The 20,669-nt window shown below is 33.6% G+C and overlaps 1 protein-coding gene across 2 annotated transcripts; it reads left to right on the top strand.

Moving 5' to 3' along the window:
- Nucleotides 1-4,284: 4,284 nt before the first annotated feature.
- On the top strand, nucleotides 4,285-19,321 carry LOC7462041 (uncharacterized). 2 transcript variants are annotated; one of them, XM_052447008.1, is made up of 14 exons: nucleotides 4,285-4,878; nucleotides 5,993-6,131; nucleotides 7,176-7,389; nucleotides 7,476-7,576; nucleotides 9,926-10,047; nucleotides 10,162-10,253; nucleotides 11,037-11,142; nucleotides 14,553-14,707; nucleotides 15,817-15,944; nucleotides 17,220-17,344; nucleotides 17,755-17,852; nucleotides 17,952-18,193; nucleotides 18,293-18,692; nucleotides 18,778-19,321. In XM_052447008.1, the coding sequence occupies exons 1-14, from the start codon at nucleotides 4,588-4,590 to the stop codon at nucleotides 18,851-18,853; spliced, it is 2,289 nt and encodes a 762-aa protein (XP_052302968.1). In that variant the 5' UTR covers nucleotides 4,285-4,587; the 3' UTR covers nucleotides 18,854-19,321. The 2 variants fall into 2 exon arrangements, with proteins under 2 accessions (XP_052302968.1, XP_024439984.1); XM_024584216.2 differs by having other exon boundaries at nucleotides 4,287-4,878; nucleotides 7,170-7,389.
- Nucleotides 19,322-20,669: the final 1,348 nt, after the last annotated feature.

Here is a 20,669-nt window from a genome sequence, read left to right as displayed (position 1 = left end):
AGTCAAGTTGACTCGAGCTTTTTTTATGTTTTTTTATATTGATATATTTTATTTAATTTTGTCTTTCCTCATTTAGTTTGCTTAAGAGTTGACCTCAATTGTTTTATTCATTTGTTTCCGAGTGGAGTTATCCCGGTCTCACTACTGGGCTGCAAATTTGTCATGCTGGCTTGAGTCAGGTTTTTTTATTTTTTATTTAAATTGATATTTGTTTTCAGTTCATTTCTTAATGTTTGTCATGCTGGTAATTGAGCTTTGGATTTCTTTCATTCTTGTCTTTACAAGGTTATCTCATTCTCATTTAATTTTTGTTCTGTTATCAAATAAGATCATTGAGATCTTTTAAGAATATTTAGAGGATATCTTTTTAAAATATTGGTAAGTGTTAATTTTTTTCAATTAGTCATTGATTTTTTTTTGTTTTTTTAATCATCATTGGCTTTTTTTAATCATATTATTAAATTAACCAAAATTATTGAACCAATTTAAATCAATGACTCGAGTACCAAAATTTTCTTACTTTTTTAAATACGCTATCATCATCTAGGCATCATTTTTTTACATTAAAAAAAAAATTAATCTAGCTCGTAGTGTAGTACATGCCATCTATCTAGTAAATGCTAAAAAGAGTCATCAATGATAACCAAACATGAAACCGCATAGCTAAAAGATAGATATATATATATATAAAGAAACATGATCTCATATCATGTCATGCTTTTAAATTTTTTTATTTAATTATATGTCAATAGTTTTAAGAAAAAATAAAAATAAAAATTTAAACAAAACAAAATAATTTGCTAACATAGTTCCTATTAATATTATTAATTGACATGGCCCTATGACGTGGCCTTTTATATGGCCTGAAGTTCAAATAAAACCATGTTAGAGTTTGCCTAATATGATTTGTTTAATCTAGTGGATCCAAACACAACTTTGTCATTCCATTCAAAATTGTATTTGACTCAAAAGAATTTTTCAAACTGCCATCATTTTGATTTTTGTAAAAATCTTTTTAGACGACAATGTTAATTATTAACACGGGTTAACTAGCCATATGGATCATGGACTTGATTGTGATAGTAAAAAATTGCACACAAAACAAAAAAAACAATATTTAAGAAATAAAAACAAGTAAATCACGAAGGGTTGGAGAAAATAAGGGCTTAATAATTTTATAAGAAAAACCATTATAATTTTATTGAAAAACTAAATCTAAATTGAATAATATTTAATAAAATGATATTTAAATATAAGTTTAAGTTCTTTTAACAAAACTTAATAGGAAAAAGATGAAAACAAAACCCATAATAAGCTTAAAAAACAGATCAAGCGTTTATGTCTAGTTGGCTTGGCGCACCTAGCCCATTTAAAGAAAATGCCTCACACATGAGCCTACAAGTCCAAGCTCATATGTTTAGCCATTTCTCTTCTATTTTTTAAGAAAAAATAGCGGATAACATGTTGTCTGTTTGCACAATTATTATTTTTTATCATTAACAAGGTGGTTGAAAAATTAGCAGAGGTTTTTTTAATCAAAAAATTATTTTCAACATATTTTAACCTAAAAAACCTAATACATATCCTTATAATGTCAACAAACCAATATCTCAACTAAAAATATCTTTAAATTGGTCTATAAAAACAAAATCAAACTGATAAAAACTCTATCTCAACTTTGTTTTACCTTTTTTTTAGTAAGATGAGGGGGGAAACACCTTAATATAGCTCATCTCATTAAATAGAACCCATTGATGACAAGAATGACCTTTTTTATCATCGGAATATGGAGAATTGCTCACTTTCTCTCTTATCTTTCATTTTTCAATTACTCTTTCTCTCATCTCCCAAATCTAGGGAATGAAACATGATTAAAATGAAGTTTTGAATAAAAACGCTAAAACCTAAAAAATCAAACATGTAAAATTAGAAACTTCAAAGACCAAAATTTAAAAAGATCGCTCACCTTATGTACAATAAAAAAAAAGGTTGTGTTTTTTTAATTGTCAATTTTGGTTCCTAAAGCTTCAAGTTTTTAAATAAATAAAATTGCATTCTCTTTGCAGTAATATTTTCTCAACACCTTAAGAACCCTAGGAAGCTAAATAAAATAAATCATGAGACTAAAATCCCATTTGACACAAATTTTAAGGGTGAATTTGAAAGAAAAACATATTTGATGACTAAATAAAAAAAGCTAAAAAACCGAAAACATTTACGCAACACTATTCTAGTGAAGAGGGAGTTCACAGTGTTTTTCCTAAGAGAATTAGTTTTTATATGTATATAATTTGTAATTTTTAATTGTGATTGTAATATCTATAACCAGGCAAAGAAGGGGTGCTTTATGGGAAAGTGTTTTCCTTAGAATAAGGAAAGGAAAACACTTTCCTCTCATAAAGCTTCTTTTTTCCCTTTGACCAGAATTGAGTTTTCTTTGACTCATTTTCTTTATGTTCACCAAACATGGAAAAGTGGGGAAAATGATTTCCAGAAATTCATTTTCATGGAAACAAACAAGGCATTTATATGTATATAATTTTTAATTTTTAATTGTAATTGTAATATCTATAACTACCGTACTTTTTAGTTTCTAACTATATGGGTTCCCGCCACGCTATGCTGCAGGCTTAGTCAATTTTTTCCTAACATAAAAAAAACATGTTTAGGCGATACCAATGTCTTTAAAGAAGCAAGAAAGATATGATACATGAGTCATTAACTTGACTACATTAGATAAGGCTGGTTAATTCAATAACATGATTAAAAAAAAAAAGCATTGACACTAAATAAAGCAAAACTTTTTTTTTTCAATAACTAATTATTAAAAATGAGTTGGCAATATCATATTTAGGAAGGGAAAGAAGAAAAGTCTGTTGGAGACTCACTGCTGCTTCATTGTGGACACCGCCCCATCACTAGAAAAAATTCATTGAGATGATTTTAACGCCATTATGAAGGGTGCATGACAACATAGAAAGAAGTCACACACACCATTAGTAACGAGTTGGAAAGCAAACCAAGCAAAATATCATGAAGTTAACTTCTCATGCTTATATTTAATTAATTTAATTAAAAAAATATTTTTAAAAAGATAAATTTAACAAAGAACGATAATAAAAAAGACCCGAGATAACCCAAGTCATTTTCAAAATTAGTTAAAAAATCCTATAGAAAGAAAAAAAAAATAATGGAGCCCAAACCCAATTAAATAAACTCAGAAAGATGAAAATGAAAAAAAAAAAAGCTTAAAAAGAGAAATAAAAAAGCAATGTTGGGTGAATCTTTCAAACATAAGTTAATCTTCAAAACTCGTAACTCGTGAAATTCTAGACTTGGATTCAACCGTGAAGCTTATTTCTCAATTAATTCAAAGTTGAAGGATGAAACTGAAAATAATATTGTACTCATGCTTTCATTAATATTAATTAATAAAATACTATTTTTCATTCTATCATGATTTTTCAATTGACTAATTCATAAAAAAAATATTTATTAGCTCCTTTTTTATTTGTAAGAAAATAATCTTGTATTGACCTTTATTTTTAAAAAATAAATTCATAATTATGGTAATCTTGTGTGTGTAGGGTTATTTTAAAGTCCCTCCGTTTTAAGATTTACTTATAACACATACTTTCAATAAACTTATTCTTTTTTAATAAATAATAGAGTGAGAATAACAAGTGGTGGAATTGGAATAATACTACTCGTGAATATTACTAGCTATATATCTTATGTAATTCTTTGTGTAATTAACTTCTAGAAAATAAGATTCAATCTATTATTATTTTAATATTTTTAAAAAAATTATCATTTTAAATTTTTTTTAAAAGCTAACTCATATTTTTTACGAATCATCAAAATTATATTTAGACTTATAAAATTAATCGATTTAAATCAAGTTATTTCTCATATATTTTAATTAAAAATTTAAATTAGATAAATAGTTAAATAAAAAAGTTTTAAAATTGATAAACTTAATTAAATTTAATAACATTATAAAAAAACACTATACACTTTTAATATTTCTTTTTTACGTTTAAAAAATAAATTTCGCAACAAAACATATGTCAATATACTAATAATATCTTATCCTTTATTTTTTATTTATTTTTATTAAAATTCATAAATGAACCCGAGCTAAGCGAGCATGAGTGATCTTGTTAAAATTACATAAATTCAGGTTTTGATGACATTAAAAGTTAAAACCAACTCCCAGTTAATTTTAGTCTATGTAAAAACCGAAGGCAATACCAGAACGCCAAACCCGAGAAATGTTTTTTTTTCTTAAAAGTTTTTTTTTTCGTAGAATTATTATTAGCTTATTAATTAATAATTAGTTGACGAATCAATTTTCACTTTTTGGTTAATCAATTCAACAGACAACAATGAACAAACAGGTCAGCTTTTCAAAGAGAAAAATCAGAGCAGACTTTTATTGCATTATCGGCGAACAAACATGTGTCATTGCAAACCCAAATTCTCTTTTTCTCATGTTTGGTACCGTTTGATTTGACGATCTTCACAGCAATTCAGAGAAACCCACCTTGTTCTTTCCAAAGAATAAAGCCTGAAACTTGAGAGGCAATGGCAATGTGGGTTTCTTCAACGGTGAACAGTTTGCGAATAAGTACGATAATGTTGGGTTTTTCAAATCTAGCTGTGGTGATTGTTGGTGGGGTTCTTTTGTTTCTTGTGTTTCCTGGTTGTGAACTTAACAGAATAACTATTCCTGTTGCAATGGTGTCTTTGGCTGCTGCTTTCAAAATATTTGCCATGTTTAAGTCTGGGATTGCACAAAAGGCTACTGCCTTTTCCATTCTTGATTCTCCTCTTGATTCTTCTGCTATCGACTCCATTAATCGTCTTCGAAGACGGGTATATGCCCAGCTCTCTCCTTTTAAGGGGAAAAAAATTTCTTTTACAGGGTTTAACTATTTTTTTGGTAATTAGAATTCTTGTTTGTCGAGCTTATTTCAGCCGAGTCTTTTGCATTAGTTTTGACTGGGTTTCAGAACGTGTTATGTTCAGTTGGTTGCAGAATTTTGATGGTTGGTTTAGTGAATTTGGATGGTTTTAGTAATGGCTTGTCTTTCTCACCTTTTTGACTAAATTTGTATATAGCGGATTGCATGTTTAAGAGCTGGATGGCAAGGATGCATGTTAAGTTACATTTTATATTTTACTTTTGGTTCCTTAGGTAGATAGCATCTGGATGGGTGGAAAGATGCTTCTTTGGGTTTGTATTTGAAATGTGCATTCAATCTTTACGGTTATTTTTGTTAGAACTTTTAGGTCAGATTAGGTGAACAATATAAGAATTGGAATGGAACAACATGGATTTTCAGTGCAAAGCTGAAACTGGCTGAAAAAATGTGAAATATGTTTCTCCTCTTTGCAAAGAGGTAAGAGGTTAAAGAAAAATAAACCAGAGAAGACTAGTTTGCTTGAGTTAATCTGGTTACATGAGTTACTGTCCACGATTGGATCAGTGACAATTTCCCTTTTAAAATCATGGCATGTCATGTGTTCTAACAGTGGTGAGAACAACGATTTTGTTTTCTGGAACTGTTTTGTTACTTGGAGCGCATGTGATAGGGTTTTTAGTATTTGTGGTGTCTTGATCATCCCTTTCTTTTTGAATAACAGGTTTTCCATGAAACGAGAATTTGTTGTTAAATTTCCTTGTGTGATTTAGGGAGGAAAAGGATAGCAAGCTTTTCCGTTTAATAAACAGAAAAATGAAATGATTTAAGTCTTAAGGATTGACTGTTGGAAAAATGGGAATTAGTAATTTTTGGTTTCTTTGTAAATTGTTCAAAGCATATTTCTTCAGCTAGGTTCAAGTATTGGTAACACTGTTATGATGAAAAATTAAAGTGGGAAATGTGCTTGAACATTTTATTTTGACCTTACAAACACACGTTAATATATTTTGCTAGTTTTCTTTGCTTTTTACCTCAATTTAACAATTCTTTTTATCGCTGAACAGCTGAGGTACAAAACATGGCTTTGGTGGAGTCGTTTTGCATTGGTAATGACTCTGCTGCAAATTTTAACTGCAATTTACCTTGTGTTTAATGTGGTTAAATATATCTCTCATGATGGGACATCAAGTGAATGTCAACCAGGTAAATTGACTTAGTTTGTTTTTAGTCTTTTATAGTATTTATTATCTTTTGTGAATAATCGATTTGCATCTGTAGCAATGCTTGTTTCTGCTTTATCTCATTATTACTGTCACTGTACTTCCACCTGTTAAGTATCGGCTCAATCATTTCCAAAATCTACAATTTGAAATCTACATTTTCTGGTTCATGTATCTGCAGTAGGAGGTGTTGAAAACTCTGATTTTATTCATACTCAAGATGGGAAATGCAATCTAGAGTGAAACAGAGATTAATGGATCAGGCCTTCCAAAATGAGATTGGCTGATAAAGAGAGAAGCTATCTAGATAATTTTTAACTTGAACTACAAGGCCTAAAGTCAAAATATAAAAAAAAAACAAACCAAGGCAATTGTTTATAGGCCATTTTAGTATGGCTAACAATTGGGGAATAATTCATTAAATGCAGCAAGAAATTTTGAAGACCCCCGTGCACTGTTCTCTCCAAACTTGGAGGTAGTTCTTTTATCTGCACTTTTGCATAAGTAATGCATAAGCTAGTTATAGTGTGTTGACGGCTACCTTGGCAATGGAGTTATACAGTTGATAATTGCAGCATTTTGAGCCTGTGTTGGAATTGTTGATGGACAACAGGTGGCACATTATAGGATTTGATGTTGTGAAGAGGCATTGATTTAGTCGAGCATATAGATATTTAGTCCCACCATCATTAACCATTTAGCTTTACTAATTTTGGAGTTGTATTGTTATGCTAAAAATTTCTTGTTTAGATCATTTCATGTTTATTATTGTTGATAGTTTCTATTTCATTGGGATTTTGTTTCCATTTAGTCAGGGCTTCTTGGCTATAATTGCACCTATGACTTTGTTTTTCATTAGCCTTTTCGATGAGCAAAATTTGGCTTTTGGAGCTCTCTTGCAGATTCAAGGGTTTAGCCTAGTAGATACTAGAGTGCATTTCTCATAAACAAGTTTAATGACTCTTTGTTTCTGTTCTCCTGCAAAAACTTGAGTTCTTTTTGAAAAATGTTTCTCATGCAGGGACAGCTTCAAATGGTAACAAGTGGAAGACAAAACTACTCATTTCATTTGTTATCGCAGTCTGTACTATTCCACTAATCCATATTTTTGTGGGACCTGCGGTCCTAAGATGGAGGTCTTTTTATCAAACCCAAGATGATGTATGGAAGGCACACTATCAAGAGGTGTTTGACCATGGAATTCGTGAGGCTTTGTGCTGTCTGGGGCGTGTCAAATACATGTATCTTTATCTGCACTGGTTTAACCTCTGAGATTTGAATTTTTATCAACTATCTGATATTCAACTTCTTTCTCTAATTCCTCTAGGCGGGTGTCCAAGGAAGATGAAGTTTACTCAGTAGCACGATTATTGGGTGATCTTGTTGCCTATCGGGCATCAGGCACTGGACATTTAGAACTTCTGGCAGGTTTGTTTTCATCTCATGCAGTTGCATGTTGCATAATGAGTTGTTGGTGTTCTATAATCTCTGTCTTAATATGAACTGCCGTTAGGCATACTTCCTCTTCTAAAAGGGTCAGCAATTTGAGAGCTACAGATCATTAATTAAGATGGAATCCTAAAGACTAACCAAATCAATCTTTAGTTCATCAGTGGGACATGGTGGTGTAGCACCTTGACTTGGTTTGCACTTGCTTCTTCTCTTATTTTGTCTTTCTTTTGTTGGTTTTGTATGTAGTATTGTTCAAATCTATACTTTGAACAAGTCAAAGTGCTTCGCCATGGGACTTGTGTGGTACATGACCGTGTAGCACTTTGACTTGGTTTGCAGAAACTTCTTCTCTTATCTTGTCCTTCTTCTCTTGGTTTTGTATGCAGTATTGTTCAAATCTATACTTTCCCGTGATGTCTTCAAGTTTACTCTAGGAGCACCCACCCTGGTACTATATTCTGAAAGAAATTGAGTCATACATATGAAATTAAATCTTAACTTAAAAGATTTAGGAAAATAAAAAATGGATACAAGAAAGATGTCAGTAAATTGGTAATTTGTCCATATGGCTAAATGTCAGTGGAAGTTGTACCAAGTGGTTGGTCCTCTTGGAGTGCTGAATTTTTTTCTTGCCACTTGTGTTAAAGCTCAAGATGTTCTCTATCAGATCTAAAGCTTTGATTCATTTGTTTGTTCCTAAAATTCATTTTATTGCCAACCTTTGACTTTGTTAGTCATAAACTAGAAAAATCCACTCTTTAATTGGGCTATTAGAAATGGTACTGGACTGCAGCCTTCTCCCATCACACTGGCTTTTTACTTTGCATTTAGTTGAATTAAGTTTTGGAAGAGAAACTGTATTGAAATTATAAAAAGCATCTAATCAACAGAAAGGAAAAGAAATAGCATCTCTTTAAAATATTAATGGGCCAGTTGTTCTAAAAACTCAAATCATTGGACATCTAAATAGGGATACTGCAGAGTTACTGTTGCAGAGATTCTATAACCAGATTGTTTTTTTATTTGAAGATGCATGTTCTTAACATGCAGGCGCACACCACTCACATTCCCATATGCATGTTCTTCAAACTCTGTTCTTTCATGTCTTACCTTTTCTGTTTTTCACTAACTACTTGAATTTACTTATTTTATGGGCATTAGAAATGCTTATATCAATGACCTGTGACGTCGTCGCAGTCTAATCAATCATGACAACAAGATCCTATTTGTTTGTGTAAAGGGCCTGCACATGAGAGGGGGTGTTGAATGGGTATTCCCACATCAGTTTTATAAGGGATTTGATATTGGTTTACATATTGAATGGAAAATGCTTTGCACACTAAATTTTTTTACAAACAAACATGGTGTCCACTGAGGCTTCCAGACATACACCTTGTCATTGCCATGTTATGGAACCTATGACATTTCTGCGTTTATAATAACCAAACATGGTGTCCACTGAGGCTTCCAGACATACACCTTGTCATTGCCATGTTATGGAACCTATGACATTTCTGCGTTTATAATAACCTATGTATTTGATGCGTGAGCTAACTTCTTAAATAATTTTTTCCATGTGTGTTTATGGTTTGTTTTGTAAGATTGGCATTACTCATACTGACAGGTGACCTTGATGGATTAAGTTTTGTTGTACTCTTCGTTAGTTGATTTGGTTTGTCCCCTGAAGTCCAAGCTGGTTTTGGGCCTGTCAGTGAACCATTTGTTTTTTTGGGAAAGTAGAGCTTGCTTGTTTCTCTAGGACTTGTGTCTGCTTGGCCTGATTAGTGAGTGAATCCCACATGAGTCAAGTTGCCATTTTAATATTTATGTGCCACGAATGAGCCCTTAAGCTATTTAAATTCTCCATTTGTTGCTACTGCTATCTGTTAACTCGTTCATTTGCAATTCGTTATAAGAAAAGGACAGCTTAGTTCTTTGGTGTAGATTGTTGCCTACACTTTGAAGTCTCAATCTATTGTTTTTTTTGTTCGAATAATATAAATCATATCTTGAGACCTCACCTAACAGCTTAAGTTATTGGGTTGAGATGGTTCCTTAATATGGTATCAGAGCCTTGATGACCAAGTGGTCACGAGTTCGAATCTCACCATCCCTATTTATTTGATAAAAATTAAGCACAAGGTAATGTAGGCATGTGCAAGTTTCAAGCCCAAAGGGCTTTCACTTAAGGGGGTGTGTTAGAGAATAATATAAATCATATCCTGGAACCCCACCTAACAGCTTAAGCTATTGGATTGAGATGGTTCCTTGACATCTATTATCCTTTTGTTAATCTACCTTAAATGTGGTACGCTCTCTCTGTAGGTCTAGCTTTGTTGCAGAGGCATAGCGAATCCCCTAAATCTCACGATGGATTGGTAGAAGCACCTAGAGAAATGATTCAGGAGGCCTTTGCTTTTCATGAATTTGCTGAAGCTGCATACACTGTACTGTGATTCAACTTTCTAATTAATTTTAATTCATGCTTTCTTTTTCTGTCCTTGTTTTCAATTTTGTGAAGACTACTCTGGCATATTTTGTAAAGCTGCTATGTTTTTCAGGGTCCATTGCTTGATTTTGGAAGACATACTGTATTTTTTCCTTGTGCATGGCTCTACAGGCAAAGGATTTTGACTCCATGGACTCGTAACAGGTCATTTATTCACAGGGTATCTTGCTTAATGCATGTATATTAATATGACATACATCTACATTATATTAATGGAAATTGCTGGATCTTGTTTCCTTTTTCCTTTTCTTTTGTTGGATTTTGTTTTACGGATCAAAACAATAATATTCATGCAAGGAATTTTGTCTGTGAGAGAGGTTACATGACTTTTCACACCTCAGGATTTTTTCTTGTTGTTTCCCTTAAAGAAACCTAGGCTTGAACGAACGGAATAGTCCTCCTCGTTGTTTCCCTTAAAGAAACCCAGACTTGAATGAAAGGGATATTACTCCTTTCCATGTTCCCAATCGTACGTGAGAGATTGTGGACTGAACCTGCTGTAGGAAAAGCAACTCATACCCTAGACAATCCTTGGAATTTTAGCCTTGCATGTCATGAATTCTGGTTTTCCAGTTGATTGTTATTTTTCTCAATGTCCTTACATTTCCTTATTATACATAAATGAAGTAGAATGTTGATATTGCCCACCATTTTAGATCGGGGCCAATAAGAGAAATCACATGTATAGCTTTGCAAATGTAAACTGTTGACGTGGACGTGAATGTAAGAATTTATTCCAAAGAAGTCACATTGAAGAAGAACAGGATGAAACTTTTAGGCGGAGGGCAAGTAATACATACATACATACAAACATGCAAATAGTCATGTGCATTTATGCAAATTACACTGTATGCCATCTTATGTGCAAGGGCAAGAGATCATTCCATTCTCAGATTGGTCATACATGAATGCCTTTTCTTCTCTCAGGCGGCCTTCTCTCTCTGGAGATAACTGGTGGCGGGGTCATGCAGCAGCCTTTTTAAAATATACTAATTTACCCCCAGAAGCACTTCGACGTGGTCGTGTTTGTCAGGTGAAATTCATATTCTTATCCTAACTTTGATAGAAAATTTGTTTGGACATGGTTTGTTATGTTAGGTGGCTGTTATTTCTCAAAATTAGATAGGAAAGTGAGATTCCAAGCATTAATGTGTTCGGTTTGTCCTTGGAATCCAACTTTCTCAAAAATTTCATATTCCAAATCCTCTTACACCCCCCTTTTTTGGGGGGCAAGTGCTTGGGAAATGAATTTTAGTATTGTGACAGATATATATCCTTATTGTTCAGTGTTAGAATAATAATATACTTAGTTTTTTTTTATTTCCCACACCTCAATATGAATGTAGTGAGTATGATCTTAAAAGAAAAATAAGGATAACTTTTGGTAAAAACTAATACTAAATCTCTAGGTTTTTTTAACATCTTTTAAAAAATTATTTATAATTATCTACTGCTCCTGTTGCCATAATAATGGAATCTAGTACGGTTTGAACTGTTGCTTATTCATTTTGAAATGCTTAATATGGTCATAAATATAGGTTGTTCTTCACACTCAATTTCTTTTTTATTTCTAATTTATTTTTCTTTATAATTTACATACCATTTCACATATATTGATTAACTAATTTGAGTTTTTATATTCTTATATGATAGTTCAATTTCATGAAAAAGTTAATTGCATGTTCATGTATACTTTGCCCCCTTTAAAAACACTTTTGGCTTCACCATTGCACTTAATAATTCAATAAACCATAATGATAACAAGGGTATGATTGTAATTTATGCTAAGTATCTTTAGGGTTTCCAATGAAAAAACAAATGCAAAAAACTATCTTTTCCTTGAAGTTCTCAAATTCCCAACCAAATGCAGAAACTTCATATCCCAAGGATCTGTCTTGTGTCACATTCCTGGGAGGGATTCCAGAGGAAAAAGTCAGATTTTGTGAACCAAATGCCACCTTAAAGTCATTTTGGGCTCCAAATTCAATGTAAACAGTGCTGTATTTAGTGTTGCACCCAAATCAAGTATTTCAATGGTTCAACGTTTTCCATCTTTGAACTCTTAACCAATTTAACCCACAAATATGGAGTAGTTTATTACGGCTTACATGGAAGATTGTTCAAAATGGTTTATGTATAACAGCATGAGATCTATTTAAGTACCTGATGTAGGGCAACTTTGGATGAGTGCCCCATAAAGGATATGGTAGAGCTAGGTTTTGAGAATTAGTGATTTAGGAAATTAGGATTTTTACTGTAGGAGTGAATAGAAATCGAGGTTACTGTTGCTAGAAAGAAATAGAAGAAAGTAAGAGGAAAATATTGCTTAAAGAAAAGGGAAGAGAGCAAACAGTTAAGGCCACAACCTTAAACTAGACCAAAATTCATTCTTCCAGTATCAAAATCCTTCCTATCACATAAAATAAGTGCTCCTTTTATAGGTACCAAAAGCTAAGCAAGACAAATTCCTAAATGGACCAAGTTTACAAGATAAACTAGAATATAGAGAATTGAAAATCAAAATGAGGTAATTCAAAAACTTCTTTCTTTTTGGTGGCTACATCATTCAACCAGTGGTTAGAGAAAACTCGATCTTGAGTTTTGAAGTGTTGTGATATTAAGCTTCTCACACTTGGAACATGCAAAATGTGGAACCTTGGAGATTTCTTGAATTGATCTCACCTTTACTAAATAATTACAAGACCTTGAAACGAATTGACTTTCGATGGTTCTTAGGTATTATAAAATCGACAAGAGCCAAAAATTATATTGTGCTCTCACTATCAATAATTTACTTATCTTTTAGCTTTTCTACTTCTATTGTATTGAATAGTGTCTCCATCAACTTTATTAACTTCACCTCATGGTGCTTGTACATGTTACTCTAGTTGTGGCTTTTTTGGATTTGATGTAGCTGCAACTTTCCTCTCTTCACATTCTTCATGACATACTGATTACATTGATCCCTCTTGGTAGTAACCTAGTTTCCCTAAAGTCTTGTCAATAATTGCAATTGCTTCAGCAGTTGATTGCGATTGTTGTTTGAAGGGGCTTCCCTTTCTTGACTAAAGTTTCATATTCTTCGTTGTTATAAAAAAAAAGTCCTATTCAGAACATCTATTGTAGATATTTTCCCTTTAAAGCAAAGCATAGCAATACTATCACCAATATCTAATATCTAGATTCGTCTAAGATTACTCCCGCTTACCAAAAGACTTAACACTGGATCTGATATTCATCGAATAGAATGAGAAAAAGCTCTCTCCGGACCAGTTGCCTACGGATTCTCCTTCATCCTCTATCGCAGCAGAGCCATCTCCATCTCTGCGCTTGTATGCCCAGCCAGTTCACCCAAAATGCGAATTTCTTCATTGCAAGGTTTTTTTGTCCAAAAAGATGCCCTTTGGTTGAAGTTACATCCTCCAGCTCGTCAGGAAAAAGGCACTCTATTCATGTTGATAGAATAAAGAAAAACTGTTCAAACATGACTATATTTTCCAACAAACCATAAAGACAAAAAGTTGACAGAGCATATCCATTGTGATAGGATACAGTACTTGATTCACTAGACTAATAAAATAGCATTTGATTGAATGAGCAGTTTGTCACAAGATATCTTAGCATGATTATCGCCTAGATAGTTGGTCACAAGATTTCTTAAGATTTCCACCCATAGCATTCATTGACTCGAGAGTACATATTGTCATATGAAAAACTTAGTTTTGAAAAAAGCAAATTATGTATGCTTTATAGGGGAAAGAAATAAAAAGAGGGGGATCGCTTTAGGTCTAATACCAATTGATGTAAGACAACAGGAGACTCACTAAGTATTTATGGTGAGTTAGGTTTGGAGAATTAGGGATTAGGATTAGGGTTTTTACTCTAACAGGAGAGAAATAGAGGAGAATAGTGCTAAGAGAAAGAAGTACATCACCTTCTCCCATCTTTCTCGACTTTATAATGCTCCAATTTCAAGTTTTTGCATTTTGCAAAGTTGTAATGTTCTTGGGATTTTATATGAGGTAGATACTAAGGATCTTCTTTTGTTAGTTTTTTTACTCTTTGAAGACACAAGGATGAAGGGCATGGCCATTTTTCATTTTACTATTTTTATTTGAAAGCCAAGGTTCCATCTAATGTTAAGGCTTTTGTGCTGTCAGTATTTATTATATAAAAAATGTTAATGAATTACTGTAGGTGTAAAATAATCAATAAATTTTAGAAAACCCTCTTCACTGAAGGATTGCTATCCTGCATACAAATAATGCAAAGACTTTCAGCATGAAATTACTAAAAGAGGCAAGAGAGATTGCTTCTTCCTAATGATTTACAAAAGTCTCATTGTTGATATATGAATAGATGACAATCTCCACAATTTTGCACTGTAAGGAATGCTAAATATCGATTTCCTGCAGTTAATTTAACGTCTTCTTTTTTATTCAGGAAAAATGTGAAGCTGCATACTTCGTTGTGGTTCTACGCCATCTAAGATCTGTAGTGATCTCTGTACGAGGAACTGAGACCCCTGAAGACCTCATAACAGATGGTTTGGGAAGAGAATGCCTCCTTTCTAGAGAAGACTTGGATGGGTTGATAAAGCATGTTCCCTCTCTCTCTCTCTCTCTCTCTCTCTCTCTCTCACTCTCTATCCACACACACACACATGAATTTATGCCTCTATGTGATAATTGTCAATAAAGCATGAATTTCACCATACTAATGCCAATCAATTGTATTGTGCAAAAACTAGCGTTTAGTTATTTATGCCATTTCTGCTAAAATAATTTGTAAATTTATTGAATTGAAGGTTCAGTAAAATATATTCTGGAGTTCAAAACCATTATTATTCATGAAAGAAACAGAACAAAGACTGCATTATGATTATTTTTTCAAACTAATGACAACACTGAGGACAACTTACCAATATTGATTACTACCACTTTATTGCGGTAAGTAACAGGGGTTGGGATTTTGTTTGTTTGACTTTTCTCTGAATTCCCAATTGCATTTGATTAGAAGTTGTTTGATACAATTGAGTCAAGAATCATCCCATCCCCTTCTGGAGCTTAACTAAGGTCTGGTCTCCCACTGGGGGGGATGCTTTTCTGTCTTCTCCCCCAAACCTTTCTTTGGAGGGTGTAGGGGGAGTAAAGGGTGGGGCAGTCTTTCCAGACTTCTCTATGTCTATATAATGCTATAAAACCCAATTGATAAGTGAAACACTCATTCTTTTGCTTGCTTCTACATTTCTTTTGCAGAGAACTGTAGTAACATGTGACTAATTATCAAAATAAATTGTTCTACTGGATTATCAATTCTATATGCTCTATTCTTTGTCAGTTATTTGATACATAATAAGAAAGGTGATTACTTCTCATTTGAGCTCTTATCATAAAGAGTATGGGAACATTATAAACAGTAATCTGATTCTGAATTCTAAGCTTCTATTTATTGTGAGTGCACGGCTGGAACTTAAAGTTTTTGCATCATTGTGGTACCTTACCTATCGGTATCTTTGCTTCTTAGGGTAAATTCCCAGAAGCTCTTTGTCTAACGCAAGAAGAATCTTTGTCCTGCTAATAGTACTTTCTTAATTGTTTGGTTGAAAATTGTTAATTGAATTGATGCCTTCATTTTTATTATGGCTTTTGGGCCCAACTGAACAAATTGTTTCTGGTCTGAAACTTTCTTTTCTGCTTCTTTACAGTAGCAGCCATATTTGCCCTGATGTGAAGCGAAGTGTGGAATCATCTTTTCCACACTATGGACACTCAGGCATAGTTGAGGCTGCACGTGATCTTTACATGCAACTTGAAGGAAATCTTGCAAATAATGGTAATCATGATTTCTTTTTGCTTCACTACCCCGCTTTTCTTTTCATAAATTTTAAATCAGTCCTTTTGACCAAATTGTCTTAAAAACAAATCCCATAACACGCTCATGCATCTATTGTTCTCTGTTGTCTAAGCCAGGCCCTTCAGTTTTGTAGAAGTACCTAGTTGGTCACAGTTCAAGTAATGGAAAATTTCCTAAACTTGAATTTTCATAGGGTTGATGTGTCATAAGCACTCAATATTTCATAGAGTTATGTTAGGAATGTTAATTAATTTCTATGATATGCAAACCTGTGTGGCTTTGGTTCATTTTATTTTTTTCCTTTTTTTTACTCATGTGCCTTGATTATCAAGAAAATAGCAGTGGAATGACCAAAATTTAATCTCACATTCTCACTAGAGAATTTGTAACATAAAGCTTCATGAAGTTTCTGTCCGTTCATTTACACGTTGTAAAGCTTATAGTGGAAAAATAATAATCATTGGTAAACATTAAGCTTCACCTATTGTTATGTTTTCAGATAGCTTTTGAAATTATTGAAACTAAATTTTCTTGGTATCTCTACTGGTTGACTTCCTCTCTTATCTTTCCTCTCCTCACCTCTCATCTTTTCTCTTTCTCTATCTTTTACTCAATTAACATCAAAATGCTTTTTTTTCTCCAAAATTTTGGTGAGGTCAAATGATCTTACCTGTCCATACATATATAGTGATTTATTTTTGTTCTAATTTATTTATTTGGTGCGGAAGGTGGGCTGTTTTTCTGGTCGTGGACCTTTGCTATCCCCAGTTACCTTAAATGGGTACAAACTGCCTTTGTCATAAAATTGTATGTACAATTATGAAAGATTTGTGAATTTCATGTTCATGTTTGTTTGTTCATCTCAGTAAGGATAAAAAATTGAAAGAATGGTTTTGTGTCATATATGCAGTCACAATGTGGAATGTTTAAGGACTGGTGCATTTCGAGACAATTGTTATGGATAGGTTTCCTTTCTTTCTTGAGCTTTCATGCTTCTCGTGCTTTTATGGGGTTTCCATAACTGATATTCAGCAGGAGTGGGCTGGTTTATTATGATGATGACTCTTTTCTTTTCATTTTTGGAGGATCTCTTATTCTCTATTTAGCTTTTGTAATTCTTTTCTGCGCTTAGTATATTTTTCATTCACCTAAAACAGAATATTGCAAATTGCCAATTGAAGTTATGTACCGCACTTCTTTATCCTGGCAATATATGCCTGTTTTAATCTATTTGCAACTTGTATGGAGATACAGAATCAGAAAGCAGCTCTGGCTTCCTTTCCTCATTGCTGGGAGCTGGATGTGAGTGTGATGGATATAGTCTGCGCATAGTTGGCCATTCCCTAGGAGGTGCCATTGCTGCTTTGCTAGGACTGAGGGTATGTTTTCTTACATGAAGCAATTTTATCATCTTCTGTACTTTAAGATGTGGGTGTATACTTAAAAGCAATTTGATTTTCTATATGTTAAAATATGTGCGTGATCCTCTGCTAAAATGTGGTATTTTTCTTTATTTGGTGTGCAATGATCACTATTTGCTATTACCTGGTTTTTAGCTAAACCATCTCTACCACGGATCTAAAACAATATTAGCACCCACCTTTTTTGTTGAATTGGAACCTCACATTCCATTGGGTTAGGGACTAAAACATGCGAGGACACATGGTTGTTCTTCCACACTCTCTCCCAATACCAAGTTGTTTTTTTATCACATTGAAAAATTGTTTATTTATTTATTTTTATGAAATACTATTTTATTTGTTCACTTTATCTTTTTTCTGTGTACCAGCTATATCGCCAGTACCCAGCTTTACATGTCTATGCATATGGACCCCTTCCATGTGTGGATTTGGTCATAGCAGAGGCATGTTCAGAGTTTGTTACAAGGTAATTAATTGCCCTCCATGCCATCAGAAGCTCCAAAGCAAGTTTTCATCATTGGTCTTTCATCAAATGTTTCTGTTGTATGTTTTGAGCTTTCTGCAGCATTGTACACAACAATGAATTTTCTGCACGGCTTTCAGTTGGATCAGTCCTACGGCTTCGTGCTGCTGCAATTGAGGCACTCGCTCAGGATTCCAAGACTGATACAGCCTTGATTTTTAGGCTAGCTCGTCAATTTCTCTGTGTGAGCAAGAATCAAAGGGGGAAGATTGAGGCAGCTGATCCATCAGAGCTACATTCTGCAGCCTCCACAGTAGATGAACTGGATCAAAAAGTCTATGTGGGTTAGTATTGATTATCCAGCTCACTATAATGAAGGATGTGCACACTTTTTTATGTAAGCATTCAAGAGTTTGTTCTACTAAAAGATTTTCTTGCTGCAGGAAGCAACAAGGTGGATCGAAGTTATTCTCTCTGGAAAGAATCAGACAGGACCAATAGTGGAGACAGGACCAATAGTGGCGGTGATACAGAGGATGACAATATTGAAAATCCATTTTATGATAACACTTCTGTCATAAATTCATTGGACGATCCTGTATCACAATTTTTGGAAACTGTCCCTAGATCTGAAAATGGATCAGCAGGGGATCGTGCAGAGATGTTTCTACCAGGCCTTGTGATTCATATGGTACCCCAACAAAGGCACATCAGTATGCCATTATGGAAGGGCTGGAGATTTCAAGAGCGTGTACGGAATTATAAAGCTTATTTAGCAAACAGAGATGTCTTTAAAGATATTGTTGTGTCACCAAATATGTTCTTTGATCATCTACCTTGGAGGTACGCCCACTGTATCTTTGTTTTTAAAATATTTGTGCCTGGAAAGATTGAAGTATATCTTCTTGACCAATTCAATACTTTTCAGATGTCACAATGCCATGAAAAGGGTGCTGGAATCTCAAAATGACAAAGGCATGCTTGACGTATCTCAAATCATTTGAGTTACATACATTCATTGTAGTGATATGAAACTGCAATTCTCTTTTATGATCTCGACTGCATTCATTTGTTCTTCTGCCATCCTGGGCCGGAGCTGCATGTCTGATATCTAGTTGAGTAAGCTAACCGAAAGATGCAACCAGTATCGACAAGTGGGTCTGCATGAACTAGATCCTGGACTTAGAAAGATATAACCAAGATCTACTAGCATGGTTAATTTGTACAGCAGAGGTTTCTATAGCATTGCTCCTGTTCCTTGCTACTGTTAAATTGTATAGCAGATGCTGTTTAGCATTCTAAGTTCCAATTCAAACTTTTAATAATGTAACCATTCTACAAATGATTAAACCAAAATATGATTTATACAGAAACTAAGCTTAAAAGTTGTTATATACGGATGGACAAATGGTAAGTGTTGTCTTAATACATTGATGGATTGTTCTGGCAATGAAAAAGTATTCCCTCATCAATATGTTTGATTCTTATTTTATTCTTTGTAAAATCCGGTTATTCATATAGCATTGCTCGGAAAAGTGTTTTACAATACAGATCGTCACTAGATAACAATGCCAACTGCACTCTTGACACATCTCTCTCTGTTTCCTTACTCTTTTGCAGTTTCCATCTGCAATAGAAATAAGTTGCGTCATGTATGTATTTTTTTTGGGACAGACCTCAAATAAAAGGGCCCAGTCCATGCATTTCCACTAAGGAAAGATGATGGCTCAGGTCAGAAAGATCGAAGATCATGATGAGACGCAGAGCCTATTGGATGTTTGTTATTGTTATGCTTTTAAAGCATATCTTTTAGCTATTTTGTCTGAAAACAATTGTCTAGTTACGGTTTGAGAACGTGAATTTTTAAAAGAAAATCGTTTTGCTTTCGATATCCCCTGCTTTCAAGCAAAAGCAATGCAGTATATTATCACTCTTTTCCCAGGTAAAATTTTATTTTTAATCAAAAGATTATAGGAACGCTATACATAATGTTGAAAAAACATACAGATTGGCATTATGAACTCCCTTTTAAGAAACCTATGAACCAACTACTATATATACGTATTTGTTGTCTACAAAGGAAAGGTCAAGACCTATCAGGGGAGGGGATGTCGATGTCAAAGCACAGCAGAAGACAAGAAAACCAAACATGCCCAAGAATTTATAAGCATCTGTTAGCAGTAGGCAACTCCGGCCAAATCAATGCTTGTTATCCTACAACACATGGCAAAGCAAACTGTTTTGTTTTGTCTACTTCGTTATCTGTATTGTCTTGTGGGGTTGGTTGGGGCTTTTGCTGGTCTGAGCTATATGGGGCCAAGGTCTTTAATTCTTTAGGTTTTAGATTTAGTTGACAATGCAAGGTGGTAGTCCTTTTCACTCTGTGATTGTTCTTTATTCATGAAAATCACCTTTCTATCAAAATGAAACAAGAACTCAGTAAAAAAAAGAAAGAAAACTGTCTAAATTCTTTACAATTTCTTTTCTGAAAAATGTCAAGTTCCCTACAAAAATGCTGTCATTTTTATTGCATAGGCATCTTTTCTTTGCCCATTAACCAATATGGAAGGGGAGATTCCGTTGACTACTCGATGGGAATCTACAACATAATTGGAATACTAATTTAAAATGTCTCCTGAATTTTATGATTTCATCCCCCATATTCAGCGTAAACAATCTCTTGATTTTCTTGTCGGAGCTTCAGCTAAGAAAAAAGAAAAAAAAAACGTTTAAGGTGTTTTCCCACCCCATGAGTGGCTCGTCAACCATGGAGTCAGAAAATGGACAAACCGTGAGTGGAGCAGGGATGTTTCCTCAGTG

This window comes from Populus trichocarpa, chromosome 14, assembly GCF_000002775.5.
Source record: "Populus trichocarpa isolate Nisqually-1 chromosome 14, P.trichocarpa_v4.1, whole genome shotgun sequence".
Taxonomy (NCBI): domain Eukaryota; kingdom Viridiplantae; phylum Streptophyta; class Magnoliopsida; order Malpighiales; family Salicaceae; genus Populus; species Populus trichocarpa.
This window is presented reverse-complemented; position numbering and strand designations above follow the sequence as displayed.